Raw genomic sequence first — 16,241 nt, 5'->3', positions numbered from 1 at the left:
AGTCGAAGCACTGCATCCGACAAATGGACCAAAAGCTCATGGCACCGTTTCGTGTGTGGGAGCTGCATGGTTTCTCCTTGCAGCTCACCCCAGGCACAAGGACAGCAGTGAGCTGACACCCTTTGCTGCTACACCTGTGAAATTCACCGCACTCTTCATTCTGAAGGCGAAGCAGGAAGTCCCGCGGGGAGCTGGAGCTGGCTTGAGGCAGCAGAGGACAACGTGTGATACGCAAGAGTCCAGGAACATGCGTATCGATACCTGGGTGTCTGATGCTCTGCCTGAGGCTCGGGGAGAGGTGACAAACCACATGCCGAACCTGACTGCTGATGCCAATCATGGGATACTTCCAAGTATGAAGGCATTGCTCAGAGTGGAAGCTGGGACTCCCAAGAACACTGATCCACACCTCGCCGTGTGGCTGGGGTGCCCAGCCTATCTTAAACATTTTGAGTTTTTTCTATAGCATAACACATTTTGAGTTCCAAATAGAATACACGAAACTACTTTAGGAATAAAACATTAAAAATAAAAATAGAGGGCCCGGAGTGGCAGCCTAGTGGCTAAAGTTCTCACCTTGTACACGCCAAGATCCAATCCCGGCAGCCTCATGAGGACAGCCCAAGGCTTTGGGACCCTGGACCCATGTAGGAGACCCGGAAGAAGCTCCTGGTTCCTGACTTCGGCTCAGCTCTGGCTATTGCGGCCACCTGGGGAGTGAATCAGCTGATGGAAAATCTTCCTCTCTGTCTCTCCTTGTCTCTGTATATCTGACTTTGTAATAAAAATAAATAAATCTTTAAAAAAAAAAAAAGAAGTGGGCCCGGTGGCGTGGCCTAGCGGCTAAAGTCCTCACCTTGAAAGCCCCGGGATCCCATATGGGCGCCGGTTCTAATCCCGGCAGCTCTACTTCCCATCCAGCTCCCTGCTTGTGGCCTGGGAAAGCAGTTGAGGACGGCCCAATGCATTGGGACCCTGCACCCGCGTGGGAGACCAGGAAGAGGTTCCAGGTTCCCGGCTTCGGATCGGCGCGCATCGGCCCGTTGCGGCTCACTTGGGGAGTGAAACATCGGACGGAAGATCTTCCTCTCTGTCTCTCCTCCTCTGTGTATATCTGGCTGTAATAAAAAATGAATAAAATCTTTAAAAAAAAATTAGACTGCCTATTCCATGTTAATTAAACGCGATGACTCACATCACATAAGTCAGGATTTGGTTGCATTTTGAGAACCTCTAATACTTTTTAAAAACTCTTATTAAAACTGTTTATTTTAAAAAATGTATTGTTCAGGTAGTCGAGAGGGATGCACAGCAGGTGGGCCTCTGATTAGAGCCTGGAGACTCAGCCATGCAGGCAGGTGGCTGGGGCAAGTGTTTCAGCTTGTTTTCTCCCTGCAGTAGAGCAGGGGGCTGTTCCTTGCTGCTAAACTACATCAACACGCGGGAATGGGGGAAGCGTCACTTGATGATGCCCGGGAGACCCTGATGTGGGGAAGGACGTTTGGCGAATGTTACTTGAGCGGTTTTGAGAGTTCTGAGAAGTTGTTGGATTTGTTGCTCCAGGGTTTAAAAATTCTTGCCAAGGTTTACTGGTTAACACAGTCCAGCTTAGTGCATCCACAGGCACGTGCTGCAAAGCTTGGCCGGGAGAACTGTCCAACCTGTTCTGCTTTTCCTCCTCTGACGAGGCAGTGATATCCCCTACTGGCCAAATGAACTGGCTGTCCTGACCCCGTGTGCACCTGGACATGCCATCTCCTGCACAGGCATCAGCAACTGAGGAGGCCAGGTCACTGCCTGGAGTTCCCCACCTTCCCCACTTAGCTTTACAAAAAATAAAAGAAAAAGCAACTGTGCTGGCATACTGGCACAGTTCACACAAATTTGGTATGAACCAGGCCCAGAATGCCTGCCAGCTCCTGGCTGCTTTTCTTCTGGCAGTGTTACATTTGCCTAGGTACCAGGGAACCTCAGCAGTTTCCTGTAGCTGGGGAAGAACCTTTACTAGTGTTATTTAATGAAAAGAAGAAGACAACTAAAACACAATCTAAATGTTAGGACCCTCTGCATATTGAATAGCCGCTGGATCATAAAGTGTCTATGAAATGACACAATAAGTCAGTACAGCAAAAATGACATTATTACTGCTTTTTGTTAAATATTTATTTTATTTATTTGAAAAGAGAGGAAGAAAGAGAAACCTTCCTTCCACTGGTTCAGTACCAAATAGCCCTAACCTTCAGGACTAGGCTAGGCCAAAGCCACTGGCCTAGAACTTCATCTGGGTCTCATGTGGGTATCAGAAGTTCAAGTTCTCAGGCTATCATTTGTGGATTCCCAGGCACACCAGCAGGGAGCTTGACTGGATATGCAGTGACCAGGTCTCAAATTGGCACTCATATGAGATGTTGGCATTGCAGACTGCAGCTTAACCCACTTCACCACAACATTGGCCCTGGAAAAATGACATTAAAAATAGCCTTTGGGGGAGGTATTTGGTTAATGATTAAGATACCAGTGTCCTAGGGCCAATGCTGTGGAACACTGGGTTTAAGCCACATCCTGAAGCGTCAGCTGCTCCAATGTGCCAATGTGCCTGGGCAATCAGAGGAAGGAGGCCCAAGTCCTTGGCCCCTGTATGCATGTGTGAGACTTGGAAGAAACTCCTGGCTGCTGGCTTTGGCCTGGCCCAGCCCCAAATGTGTGGTCATTTGAGGAGTGAACTAGCAGATAAAAGATCTCTCTCTGTCTCTCCCTCTCTCTGTGTGTAACTCTCTCAAACGAGTAACTAAACTTTAAAAATAAAATGAATGCAAAAAATAAGATAAAATAAGATGCTAGTTACCCATGCCAGAATACCTGGGCTCCGATCTTGCCTCTGCTTCCAGCTCCAGCTTCCTGCTGATGAGCACGCTGAGCTGCAGCAGGGGAGAGCCTGCGCATGGAGGAGTCCAGGGTGAAGTTCCTGGCTCAGCCCAGCTCAGCCCCAGCTGCTGTAGTTAATGGGAAATAAGCCAGAGGACGCAAGATGTCTCTCTATCCCTCTCCGTCGCACTCTGACTTTAAAATAAACATATAAACAAATATATAGAGAAACAAAAACTAGTTGTGCCACTCTATCTGTCCAACTTTCCTAAGCTTTTTTTCTTTTCTGTAGAACAGGAGGTATAAGGTTTGTCTGCCCATTCTCACAGGGTCACTATTGGATTCATATATGATGGTGCATGTAAAATTATTTTGTAAACCATATATATAGTTAAATAGAGAGATACATTTTCTTTTTACTATCACGATAGTTGAATTGTAAACAATTTTCATTGGTTATAAGAGACCGAGAGATCTCTAGTTACGTGGTCAAACTAGGAATAGTATGTGGCAGACATTGTATGAGAATAAATCTACACTGATAGTGTAAGATTGCCTAGACATACACGTTCTAAGAGAAAAAAATGTTGTCATTTTCTTTTAAGACAGATTTATTTTACTTCAAAGTCAGTTATAGAGAAAGAGCAAGAGAGAGAGAGAGATCCTTTCAAATGGTTACAATAGCCAAAGCTAGATTGATCCGAAGCCAGGAACCAGGAGCTTCTTTTGGGTCCCCCATGTTGGTGCAAGGATCCAAATACTTGGACCATCCCCTGCTGTTTTCCCAGGGCACAAGTAGGGAGCTGGATCAGAAGCAGAACAGCCTGGACTTGAAACTGTTGTCTATAGGAAATTCTGGCACTAGAGGTGGAGGGTTAGTATGCAATGCCACCACGTCCCTAAGTGTTGCATTTTTAAGCTTGTGTGAATTGAACGTGGGCCTGTGGGTGGCAGCTCCCTTGTACAGCAGTATCTGAGTACCAGGCCTTTGTTGTCCACCTCATTGTGACTTCTTAGGTTCTCTTTGTTTCTGTTTAACGTCAAACCACGTTTCTTGACCAGGCATGAGACATGTCCCAACTTGAGTCTGGAAAGACTGAGATGGAGAGATAATAGTAGAATTCGTATATGCTTTGCTCTTGTCAACAGGAAAACGAGGAGAGAGGAAGAGCAGTGGCTTGAACAGCTGGTGTAACCAGATCTAGGGCTTATTTGGGTAAAGGGAGGAGGTGGATGACGTCATCAACCATGGATGTGCTAAACTCATCAACGAATGAGTGTTCTATCAGGTGAAAAACTTCCAAGCTCTGTCCGAAATACTACTCCGGCCTGCTCATGTTGACTTTTCAAAAAACAGGCATCTGCTGTAAGATGATAAAGAATATCTTGAAACTTCCTCCCAATCACTACTAATTCATTATATCAAAACGATACTAATAATATGACTTGGGCTTCTGAGAGCGCTGACTCAGTTTATCACGTTACACAGACACACAGATCCGATTACACAAGGAGAAACACTTATCTGGTTATTTTTACATAAGTATTTTAATTGTAGGTATCATTTTAGCATCTTACTTTTCACTAATTTTCCCATGTTTTGGCACACAATAACAATTATAATAGACACAGATGTGTGTGGAGTTTTGTCATCGAAATTATACATATTTGTTATATAACAAAATTGTTTTCATACACACCATCTCAGAGAGCTACGAAAAATTAATCAGACAAATTAAGTTATTAAATACACTCAGCTATACTCTTCTTAATTGCCGAGGACATTAAACCCACCAGTTATGTGGCATTTGGTAAGGCTGTCGTATAGGTTGACAGTTAACTTCCTTTTTTTTTTTTTTTAAAGATTTATTCATTTTATTACAGCCAGATATACAGAGAGGAGGAGAGACAGAGAGGAAGATCTTCCGTCCGATGATTCACTCCCCAAGTGAGCCGCAACGGGCCGGTGCGCGCCGATCCGATGCCGGGAACCAGGAACCTCTTCCAGGTCTCCCACGTGGGTGCAGTGTCCCAATGCATTGGGCCGTCCTCGACTGCTTTCCCAGGCCACAAGCAGGGAGCTGGATGGGAAGTGGAGCTGCTGGGATTAGAACCGGCGCCCATATGGGATCCCGGGGCTTTCAAGGTGAGGCCTTTAGCCACTAGGCCACGGTGCCGGGCCCAACAGTTAACTTCTAAATTACTGTATTTAGTTAAGCATCTTAAAAAGAGTGTCCCCATATTCTAGGAAAATACCATTTTTTCCATTTGAAAATATTTTCCCCAGATCCTCTCCTCTAGAAGAATAAACAGTGAGAAACTACTAAAGGATTAATAAGTTGCACATAGCACCAACGTTAAGATTAGACGAAATCTCAGCAAGTCGTTTATCCACTGGCCCAAGTGCATTGCTGAAGCATTAGACAGTATCAGGCAGAAGTTACCCCACAACCATCATCCTCTTCATCATGCCAGTGATACATTTAGCAAGAACACCGAAGGGAGGACTGCAACGAGGCAGGCTTTAGGAGAGAACATGCAGAAATGGGTGACTGCACCAACTCAGTCTGATACAAGCATCTGGATCCTGGCCATATGCTACAGTCCTGGAGTGTGGTAACAGATGGACATACGAATGTCATATTGCATTTGTCAAGGAATTAGTTCTTCCTCTCATGTTGAAACCAAGACTAGTTTTAGTCAGCAGTCTTCTGGACTCTTCATTGTTCAAGTTTTTACCAATTCAAGGTCCTTGTCTGTTTTGTTTCTTTTGGGTTACTGATGGTGACCCAACCCGACTTGGAAATTTTTTCCACACAGGTTCTGCAAATCCAGACAGGTTCTGCCCCAAAGGGCTTATGGGGCCTCCTCGTCTTCCAGTAACTCAGCCACTCCACGTTGGTTGCAGTTAGCCACTCAGACCAAGTTACCAGCTAGGACTACAAGGTCCGAAGCTTTCCTCAGGCAAAAATGACAGAAGAGCCACAGGGCTACGCATCCATGTGTATTAAACATACCTGTGTGGAGAATAACTTCTTAGGCATGGGAAGAACAAAACCAAAATGAAGTCCTTAGACTGCATTGAGCTGTAGCTGGTTAAGCCTTCACCTGTGCTGGCATCCCACATGGGCGTTGATTGGAGTCTAAGCTGCTCCACTTCTGACTCAGCTTCCTGCTAGTGTGCCTGGAAAAGCAGCGGAGGCTGGCCCAACCACCTGGGCCCCTGGGCCCCTGGACCCATTTGGGAGACCCAGAACAATCTCCTGGCTCCAAGCTTTGGCCTGGTGGAAGACTTCTCTATTTGTCTCTGTAACCTTTCAAATAAACATAAACATAATATATATTTTTTAAATTTTTTAAAGGTTTATTTATTTTTTATTACAAAGTCAGATATACAGAGAGGAGGAGAGACAGAGGAAGATCTTCCATCCGATGATTCACTCCCCAAGTGAGCCGCAATGGCTGGTGCTGTGCCAATCCGAAGCCGGGAACCAGGAACCTCTTCCAGGTCTTCCACGTGGGTGCAGGGTCCCAAAGCTTTGGGCCGTCCTCGACTGCTTTCCCAGGCCACAAGCAGGGAGCTGGATGGGAAGTGGAGCGGCCGGGATTAGAACCGGCGCCCATATGGGATCCCGGGGCTTTCAAGGTGAGGACTTTAGCCGCTAGGCCATGGTGCCAGGCCCATAATATATTTTTTTTAATGAAATCCCTTTAAGACTAAGAGTTTGCAATCCTGTTATGGGGTTGAGTGTATACTGAGTAATAAATGGCAGTGAATTGTGGAGGAATACCTCACAAACTGTCAAGAGCACATGGAGAGGAATGGGCGAGCCACCAAGGGGTTGAGGCCTCTCAGCAGCAAGCTCATAAAGAAATGTAAAATGCTTCCAAGCCCTGCATTTACTGGCGGTTTGCTAGCATAAAAGGGCGGTTATTCTGAGGTTAACCTTAACCTACAACATAAGGTAATGTTCTGTTTGATTGTATCTCAAAGGAATGAAAAAGATAAGAACCAGGAGAATTTTTGAAATGAATTTGTCATTTTTAAATTTAATTTTTTTGAAAGTCAGATATACAGAGAAGAAGAAAGATAGAGAGGAAGATCTTCTGTCTGTTGATTCACTCCCCATGCGACTGCAACAGCTAGAGCTGAGCTGATCTAAGGCCAGGAGCCAGGAGCCTCCTCCAGGTCTCCCGCATAGGTGCAGGGTCCCAAGGATTTGAGCCATCCTCTGCTGCTTTCCCAGGCCACAAGCAGGGAGCTGGAAGGGAAGTGGAGCAGCTGGGATATGAACCTGTGCCCATATGGGATCTTTGTGCGTGTAAGGTGAGGACTTTAGCCGCTAGGGTACTGCACCGGGCCCAGAACCATGTGAATTTAAGAGAAAGAAGGGAGAAATAAAATGAAAATTTGACAATTGAGCTTAGAGGGCCATTTTGAGCAGAATTCACAAAATAAAATCATGGTCAAAGGCCAGATCAAATAAACCTGGGTCAAGATTTAGCTGGAGTGGTTAGAAGACATTTTTATGGGGGCATGGCAGTTGGTTGGGAGATCTTGCGTGTTAGGCTGAGAGCTATGACCTTCACCTTTGTTCTTGGCAGCTGTTAACAAGTTAAGCCAGAGAATGACATCATGACAATAGGAGACAAGTGACAGGAGACTGGAGGCAGAGAAACTAGTTAGCAGGCAACTGGGAACATTTTAAGATAAGCTTCTGTTGTGGGAATAGGAGCGGCTGGGAGGATTTCAGGGACAGCAGCATAGCACTTGTCACTGATTGGATGTGACAGAGAGGGAGGAGTGAGGCAATGAGTCAAGGGAAGTTTCAATAGAAGCGTGTTTAGGGGAGGATTGGGGTAAACTTCCAGTGGAAAGCATTTGCAAATGGAAAAAATCTCCATATCTACAGGAGTGTTGTCTCATCCGATATCCCTGGGCTGAAGCCCACTCCTCCCCTCCCGCCAGGATTTCATTGTATGTACTTGTATAAAAATCACTGGGTCAGTGTCCCTCTCTGAAAAAACGGGATATACTCATGCGTTATTGATTCTTTGGGTTTCCAGGAGACTTTGGTAACAGCCATTATTTGTGGAGTGTTTTAGAATGCCGTAAGCTTTGGTGTTAACAATATTATTTGGGGAGCCAGTGTTGTGGTAGAGTGTAAGCTGCTGCTTCCAGCAGTCCACCCCAGATCAGAGTGCCGGTTCTAGTTTTGGCATCCTTCCTCTGAACCAGCTTTAGCTACTGTGGATGGACTATTTGGGGCTCTGTCACCCTTGGGGTGACCCAGATGGAGTTCTTGATTCTTGGCTTGGGCCTAGCCTACACCCAGTTGTTGGAGCCATTAGCAGAGTGAACCAGAAGCTAGAAGCTCTCCCTTTCTCACCGGTGCTCTGTCTTTTGAATAAATAAAGAAATGTCTAAATAAATAACTTTTAGAGAAAATATTATTTGTACTTTCCCATTTACCCATTACAATGAACCTTCTGCATGTAAAACCGTTCTGGAATGTAGTGGTCTAAAACAACATCCATTTTATTGGCTCACAATGCCACAACCCAGACTTAGCTGGGCTCTGAGGTCGTGTTCTTTCCTCCCGTGGCTTCTTCAACAGAACTGTTGGGCTAGCTACCCCAAAGTGCAAAGGCAGAAACAGGTACACCTTCCTGGAGGTGGGATGGGGAAGGGGAATTAGGTTTCATTGGTACTTTTTCCTGGTGAAGGCAGGTCAGTGGCCTGGTGCAAATTTTAAACGGAAGAGACTAAGTTTGTGAGAACTTGAATAGCAGGAAGTCGGCCCACACAGGGCAGCCAAATAACAGACTATCATTGCACCATTCCAATGTGTTAATGAATAAATGGTGACCCTTAAAGAAGGGTCCACTTTTTGCCCAGAGTAGAACATAGTGCCAGAAACTTCAGACTTGTCTTCTACATTATCAACACTTAAAATTTGGATAGTGGGTTTCCTTTTTCCTTTTTCTTTTTTTTAAAGATTTATTTATTTGAAAGACAGAATGAGAGAGAGGTGAGGAGAGAGACAGACAGCTTTCATTTGCTGGTTCAACTCCCTGGATGGCTGGAACAGTCAGGGCTGGGCCATCCTTTCAGGTGACTTAGCGGGAAACCAGATAGGAAATGGAGTAGCCAGGACTCCAACCAGCACCCCAAATACTGGAAGAAGTGGTGGCTTGACCCACAGCATGCTGGCCCCTTGCATGGTATTTTAACATAGATTCTGGAGTATGGTGAACTGAGCACCGTTCCCATCCCCAATCCAGGTTTATTTTTTACTTATTTGAAAGTTTGCTGGGCCTGGCATGGCAGCCTAGTGGCTAAAGTCCTCACCTTGCACACATGCCGGGATCCCATATGGTCGCCGGTTCTAATCCCGGCAGTTCCACTTCTCATCCAGCTCCCTGCTTGTGGCATGGGAAAGCAGTCGAGGACGGTTCAAAGACTTGGGACCCTGCACCCGCGTGGGAGACCCGGAAGAGGCTTCTGGCTTCAGATCAGTGTTACTCTGTCCGTTGGGGCCACTTGGGGAGGAAATCAACAGACAGAGGATCTTTCTCTCTCTCCTCCTCTCTATATATCTGACTTTCCAATAAAACAAACAAGAAAATCTTAAAAAAAAAAAAACCAGGATAGTTACAGAGAGGGGGGAACAAATGCTTTTCAGGTCTCCATGTGGTTGCAGGGTCCTGGGCACCTGGATCGTCTTTTGCTGCTTCCCCAGGTGCATTGGCAAAGCCCTAGATTGAAGTGGAGCAGCAGGATCTCAAGACAGCACCCGTATGAGACGACAGCTTAACCTGTTACACCACAACACTGGGCCCTGAAAGGGGCATCTGGTCTCCAGTGTGAGCGGGGCAGCCCCAAGGACTTGGGCCATCTGTTTCTGTTTTCCTAGCAAAACTCGTAGGAAGCTGAATAGGAGGTAAAGTAAGAGGGATTCCGGTTGGTGCTCTGATGCGGGAAGCCTGTACCATAACGCTGGGGCCAGGCAGATATTACTTAAACCGACGCTGTTGTTGGAAAGGCTGGGCAACAGCAAGTCTCTGGAATCATCCACTATTTTTTTAAAAAAGATTTATTTATTTTTATTGGAAAGGTAGATATACAGAGAGGAGGAGACACAGAGAGGAAGATCTTCTGTCTGCTGACTCACTCCCCATGCGACTGCAACAGCTAGAGCTGAGCTGGTCTGAAGCCAGGAGCCTCCTCCAGGTCTCCCTCATAGGTGTAGGGTCCCAAGACTTTGGGCCATCCTCTGCTGCTTTCCCAGGCCACAAGCAGGGAGCTGGAAGGGAAGTGGAGCAGCTGGGATATGAACCTGTGCCCATATGGGATCCCGGTGCGTGCAAGGCGAGGATTTTAGCCTTTCACAGTGATAAAAAACGTTGTTACAATGCTCAAATTGAACACGTTTCTTTAATTTTACTTAACTACTACTTCGGTAGCCACTCTGGTGCTGTGCGGTGTTTTACATATATTGCCTCATTCTGTTTCTTTAACAAACTTCTATTTGAGCCACCGGGGTGGGGGCTTCCTGGAACCTACCTCAGGGCCACCGGGGCCACCCAGCCAGCCTCCCTCCCTCCCTTTTCCGCCGCAGAGAAGAGGGGGCAGGGAGCAAAGGAATTAAGTCGCTCCGGAGGGCGGGACCGCCTCCTACTTCCCCGCAGCTGTCAACCAGGCTTGACCTTCCCCTGGCTAGAGGCAGGGGGTCTCCACCCCTCGCCCAGATCTGTCCGTGGAAGGGTGGGTGGCTTTTTCCGGGTCGCCGGCGCACCCTGTCTTCTTGCAGCCACCTGCTCGGGTTCCATCCCAGGACCTGGCTCCCTGGAGGGCGTCGAGGACATTCCAATCCTCCCACAACCGTGCGGATGTCATAGGGGAGGGGGGCGCAATTGCTCTCCCCCGGCAGCACCCGGCTTTGACCCGGTTTCTTCTCAGCCCCTCGTGACCCGAGTCACACCTTAGAAGCAACGGAGGATTCATGCATGGTTTGGAGTAGTCTCCAACGCACCCGTTGGCCAAGCTGAGTTTCCAACGACGGAGGCGCTTTTTGGGCACAGTCCGCACTCTAGCAGACAATTAAAAGCGGTGCGGCCAAGTTGCCTCCTCGTCAGACCAAATATGGTCAGAAGCGCTCGTTCTAAGCGGCCTCTCGTGGAAAGGCTGGCCTTGTTGGAGTCTCCCCGCGCCGGGGCGTACCCCGGCCCGCCCTCGGGCAGGCCGGTGGGTCAGCGCGGCGCTCCGGGCGCTGCAGGCCTCGGCGCCGGGCTCCTGGAGGAAGGCGCAGCGCCCGAGACCGGCTCTTCCCCGTCTAGGGGCCCCGCACACGCGCGTCCTTCGCCACCCCCAGCCTGGGTTTCGGTCCACAACCCCTTGATTAAACAGGCCCGGGTCACTTTCCCTTTGATCCCGCCCCAAGTCGGAGGTAAACTCAAAGGAATGCAGATCCCGGGCTCTGCGGGAGAGGTGCGCGCGGCCGGGAGGAGTGGGTGGGGGGGGGGCACCCGTCTCCTCTTACCCTGTGAAGTACTCAACACGCCCAGGGGTTTCTGGAGCCGGGGGCTGGGAGGAGGAGGAAGAGGTGGGGCGAGCGGGGGCAGGCGGGCAGGCTCCGGACTTGAAGGTCATGCATAATTCAACAGCTCAACTTTCGGGCCCGCCTCTTTCCTAGGGGTGGGAGTTTGCTCCAAACTTTGTTTATGGGACAGTCCCGGAGCCGCTGCGGCCGCGCTGTCTTCTCCGCCGCCTCCTTCTGAAGCCAGCTCGGGGGATGTGAGAGCCCAAGCCCCATCGGCTTGCCAAGCACCGGATCGGCTCGGAATTTGGCAGTCAGGTCCCGGCTCCAGCGCCGGCAGCTCGGGACGCACCCGGGCGACCGAGGCCACACTGCAAGTTCGGGCCGGACGGCGGCCGCCAGCGCACTCGGGCTCGGCTTCGCTGCGTGCCCAGGTAGTGCCCGCTGGATCGCGCCCGCTCACCCGGCACGGGTCCAGAGACTCGTCGGCCTTCCGGGATCGGGCCGTCGTGGGGTTGGCTCGGGGTGAGACTTCACGGGGTGGTGGGTGGGCGGGGGGGTTAGTGCTGGAGGAAGGTGGGGTGTTGGAGGAAGGTGGGCTGCTGGGGGCTGCTTGCCCCGGAAAGCTGCGATCTGTCCTCTGCCACCCGCAGCGCAGCGACGTCTGCACTCGTCACCCCATCCTCCCCCGTCTTCCCTTCTCCTATTCCCGGTAACTTCTTTGCTTCAAGAAAGTTGCATAATTCCCGAGGTCAGGAGGGACCCCTCCCCCACCTGGCCGGGCGACCACGGGGTGTCTGGGAACCCGAGGCTCACACTTAACCGTCTTGGCGATTTCTTTGCTTCTCCCTTCAAACTCCGGCCTGTTCTGCAACTCCCCTCTCGTCTCTTTGCAGAGATGAATCCAGCCTCGGCACCCCCTCCGCTCCCGCCGCCCGGGCAGCAAGTGATCCACGTCACGCAGGACCTCGACACAGACCTCAAAGCCCTCTTCAATTCGGTCATGAACCCCAAGCCCAGCTCCTGGCGGAAGAAGATTCTGCCGGAGTCTTTCTTCAAGGAGCCGGATTCGGGCTCGCACTCCCGCCAGTCCAGCACCGACTCTTCCGCCGGCCACCCGGGGCCCCGGCTGCCCGGCGGCGCCCAGCACGTCCGCTCGCACTCGTCGCCCGCGTCCCTGCAGCTGGGCACTGGTGCGGGCGCTGCGGCCAGCCCGGCACCACAGCACGTACACTACTGCCAGCGATCTTACGACTTGACCGAGGAGCCGCCGCTGCCCCCGGGCTGGGAGATGGCCTTCACGGCCACTGGCCAGAGGTACTTTCTCAAGTAAGTCAGCCCCGAGCTGAGGGATTAGGGGGTGGGGGGCGCTGGGTACCGTGTGCGCAGCGCCCGCGCGCGCTGGTGAGTGGGAGATTGTGCGTGTCCTTCCACGCATCTTGGCCCACCGCGCCTCGCTACAAACTCCTGAGCTGGATGTAGAGAGTGAGTCTCCGGCTGTGGAAATTGTAAGGGATTAGGAGCAAAATTCTCCAGGGTTCCTGCAAGTCCCAAGTGTGTGTGTGTGTGTGTGTGTGGCGGGAGGGAGAGGAGTTCGGAGAGGGGAGACTGGCGCGGGGGATACATCTCTAACTTGGCGCCGAATTTGGAGGCTTGGAACAGATCCCTGGACACAGGCCCTTCACGCCTTGCCTGAGGGAGGCTGACCTTGTGGGCTGTGAGAGAGTCTTGAGGCCCAGGGGCAACGCAGGGCTGTTGCAAAGCCAGGTGATTAGGGTAGGTGGCTTCTCAGGGGAGGCCAGCTGGAAAAGGCAGCAGTTTACGGTGTAGCGCCCCGTGAGGGTGAGGTAATGACCCTAATGACCGCACAGCACAGTGATGTAATTGGCGACTGGGGCGAAGTAGCCCTGGGCTGGCCTAATCAATTGTGTGGAAATTGGGTCAGGAGTTTTATTATGTTGCCACTTGGTAACCTAAAATAGCGTCACATCAGTCACACAGGGAGCCGGCTGCTTCTGCCCCAGCTTTGAGACCTAATGGAGTGGAAGTCAGGTTCAAATTTTCTAATTGGAGCCCACAGGAAAATATATTCTCAAACACTGGAGGGTATTGTTTCCCTGGTGGTACCGTAAAATAATTGCATTCCCTCCCACCCCAAGAAATCAAATTGCAACTTGAAATGTAACTAGCGAGGTCATAGGCGGTCAGGTTATCAAAGTCCTGGAGGGACATGATGCCAGCTGGACCCCTCGGTTCAGGATTGCCTGAACTTGGCTGGCACTCTGCTAGTCTGAAAAACTTCTCTTCCAGGAATTGCCTTACAATTCACTTAAAAAGCCTGCCTTTCTTTGATGGAGGAGCCGTAGTTCAAAATTTATTCTAAAACATGATGACCTACTTAGAAATACCATTCAAGTGTTTCTTTGGCACCAGTGTGTGGTACTCTGATTGCTAGGGGGGAACTCTGCACGAGCAGTGGTGGGTGAGGCTTATTACAGCCAAATCTCGGGTTCAGAATGGCGATGGCTTTTGATTCCTTACTCCTCCTTAAGCTCTTTGCCGACTTCTGCAGCTTCGTGTCTGTTTCTGGGGTTGGTGCAATGCTGAGGTCTGGAAACAGCCCTGATGGACTTTTTCTTTCTTCCACAGCTAGCTGGTCTCGCCAGGGCTTGAGCAATCCAAGGGACAGCGAGCTCAGTGCTCTGACTTCCCAACAGCTAACGAAAGTCTAGTATGTGATGTCGTGACATGACATTTTGCTAAATCTCATGTCGTTCCTAAGGATGACATTGGTGCCTGGAATAGTGTGCTAATCCACAAAAACTAGGAGCATGTGGGAACTTTTTCTTAGGGAAATGCAATGTTGCTTATTTTATTGTAACTTTTATAGAAGTAGAAGGAAAATAAACATAGGGGGTGCACACATGGTCTGTGTTCATTGTAACTGTGATTATTAGAAACATGAAACGAGAACTGTACTTGCCTAATATCTACAAAGCTAGAGGAAAAAGCCGTCCAAACAGAAATGAAACGGAAAATTCCTTTTGTAAGTGTGATTTGAATGACTGGAGGAGTTCAGAACAACTTGTGAATCAGGGCAAAAACAGCAGTGTTGGCTTGGCAGCGAGTTGTTGTCACTGCATTCCCCCAACCACAACTGTTTTCCAACCCAAACTGGAGGGTATCTTGATTTCACTTGGAATGGTCAGGAAAAATGACAGCTGAAAAAAACGTGTCCATAGTAAATTGGCCTGAGCTGATAGCCGTCCCTGGAGATCGTTTTTGCCAAATAACTAACAGAAATTAAGTCATCTTGACTATTGTCTTTCAGGGTAAATAACCTGCCAAAAATTCTCTGAAGTTTTTTTTTTTTTTTTTAGCTTTGTTTAAAGTTGGGATAAGATTAATGTTATATGTTATATGTAACATTTTGTTAGAGTTGCAGAGCTGTGTATATGCTTCTGTCATCTGTGATGTAGTTAGCAGAATTTTGGGGGGAGTTGAGGGCTTTATGTAAATAATACTGATAAAAAAAAGGGTACCTGGCATGGTAGCCTAGTGGCTAAAGTCCTCGCCTTGAACACGCCAAGGCCCCATATGGGCGCCGGTTCTAAACCCAGCAGCCCTGCTTCCCATCCAGCTCCCTGCTTGTGGCCTGGGAAAGCAGTAGAGGACGGCCCCAAAGCGTTGGGGCTCTCCGCGGGAGACCTGGAGGAGGCTCCTAGCTCCTGGCTTCGGATCGGCTCAGCTCCGGCCATTGTGGCCACTTAGGGTGTGAATCAGCAGATGACAGCTCCTTCTCTCTGTTTCTTTTCTTCTTTTCTTTCCAATGAAAACAAAAAATAAATGTTAAAAAACAAAACAAAATAAACAAACCAAAAAAAGGACTTTAGGGTTGATGGGGACAAGTTTACCTTTTTGTTTGCATGTTTTCTTTTTTTTGGCTAAAAAATAAAATAAGGCCAAGGAAAGGATGAGAACTCGACTTTGGTAAAGGCATGTAGTAGATCCTGGACTAGACCTCTTGTCTGTTTCCATCTATTAGTCTGTAGCAGGGCAGTTTTCCTGCCCCCTCCACCTCCTTTTTCTCATCTCACTGCCCTAAACTAAGCTTCATGGCAAATGGAGTCTGGGCATCCGGGAAGTTTTCCAAAGTCTTTTGTTGTTTTCTCAGGTGAGTCTTTTAATTCACTTCCTGGGACCTCCTAAAAGTTACCATTTTGGAGTATTCTCACCTTTTGTGTGGTGTTCAGGATTTGCTTTAAGTAATATGTGACAGTGGGATGCACAGCTCTGCCCACCCTGGTGTACTGACTTCACCTTGACAACATGCAGTTTCTGTTTTTTTATTTGAAGGGCAGATTTGCAAAGAGGGAATGCTTTGATCTGCTGGTTTATTCTTCAAATGATTGCAAGGGCTAGAGTTGGGCTGGTCCAACAGCAGGAACCAGGATTTTCCCCAACTCCTACATGGGTATAGGGGCCCAAAGTCTTGGGGCCTTCCTCTGCTGCCTTCCCAGGCCCGTTAGCAAGCGGCTGGATCTGAGGTAGAGCAGCCAGGACTTGAACTAGCACCCATACGCGATGCTGGCGCTGCAGGCAGAAGCTTTGTGTCCTTTGCCAAGGTGTTGGCCCCTGAATTGTCCACCTTCATTCTCTCTACAAACATTCTGTACAGAAAACTTGCATTTGAATAGCAGTTCCTTAAGCAAAAAGCATTTGGCTGATACCACTACATTTTTATGTTTTGGGTTTTCTGAAATGTATGATAGAGAACTGTTTTGTCAACAAAGTGTGTGGGCTTGGTAACATCCAATTGTGCAGAAGGACTTGGGT

The 16,241-nt window shown here is 49.0% G+C and overlaps 1 protein-coding gene and 1 long non-coding RNA gene across 3 annotated transcripts in view; one reads left to right on the top strand and one right to left on the bottom strand.

The window, feature by feature from the left end:
• Positions 1–11,481, bottom strand: part of LOC131479880 (uncharacterized) — a 28,524-nt gene extending 17,043 nt beyond the window's left edge. The window contains exon 1 of the long non-coding RNA XR_009245141.1: positions 11,409–11,481. This is a non-coding gene — a long non-coding RNA (uncharacterized LOC131479880). The remainder of the gene's footprint in view (positions 1–11,408) is intronic.
• The window catches only part of WWTR1 (WW domain containing transcription regulator 1), a 131,420-nt gene continuing 126,207 nt past the window's right edge, over positions 11,029–16,241 (top strand). The window contains exons 1-3 of one of the 2 annotated variants that reach the window (XM_058661424.1): positions 11,029–11,315; positions 11,562–11,842; positions 12,304–12,734. In XM_058661424.1, coding sequence (XP_058517407.1) covers positions 12,304–12,734 — 431 coding nt within the window. In that variant the 5' untranslated portion in view covers positions 11,029–11,315; positions 11,562–11,842. The remainder of the gene's footprint in view (positions 11,316–11,561; positions 11,843–12,303; positions 12,735–16,241) is intronic. The other variant, XM_058661423.1, reaches the window with a different exon arrangement.

The sequence above is a fragment of the Ochotona princeps genome, chromosome 3 (genome assembly GCF_030435755.1).
Source record: "Ochotona princeps isolate mOchPri1 chromosome 3, mOchPri1.hap1, whole genome shotgun sequence".
Classification (NCBI taxonomy): domain Eukaryota; kingdom Metazoa; phylum Chordata; class Mammalia; order Lagomorpha; family Ochotonidae; genus Ochotona; species Ochotona princeps.
The sequence above is the reverse complement of the archived record's forward strand: the minus strand, read 5'-3'. Positions and strand labels throughout refer to the sequence as shown.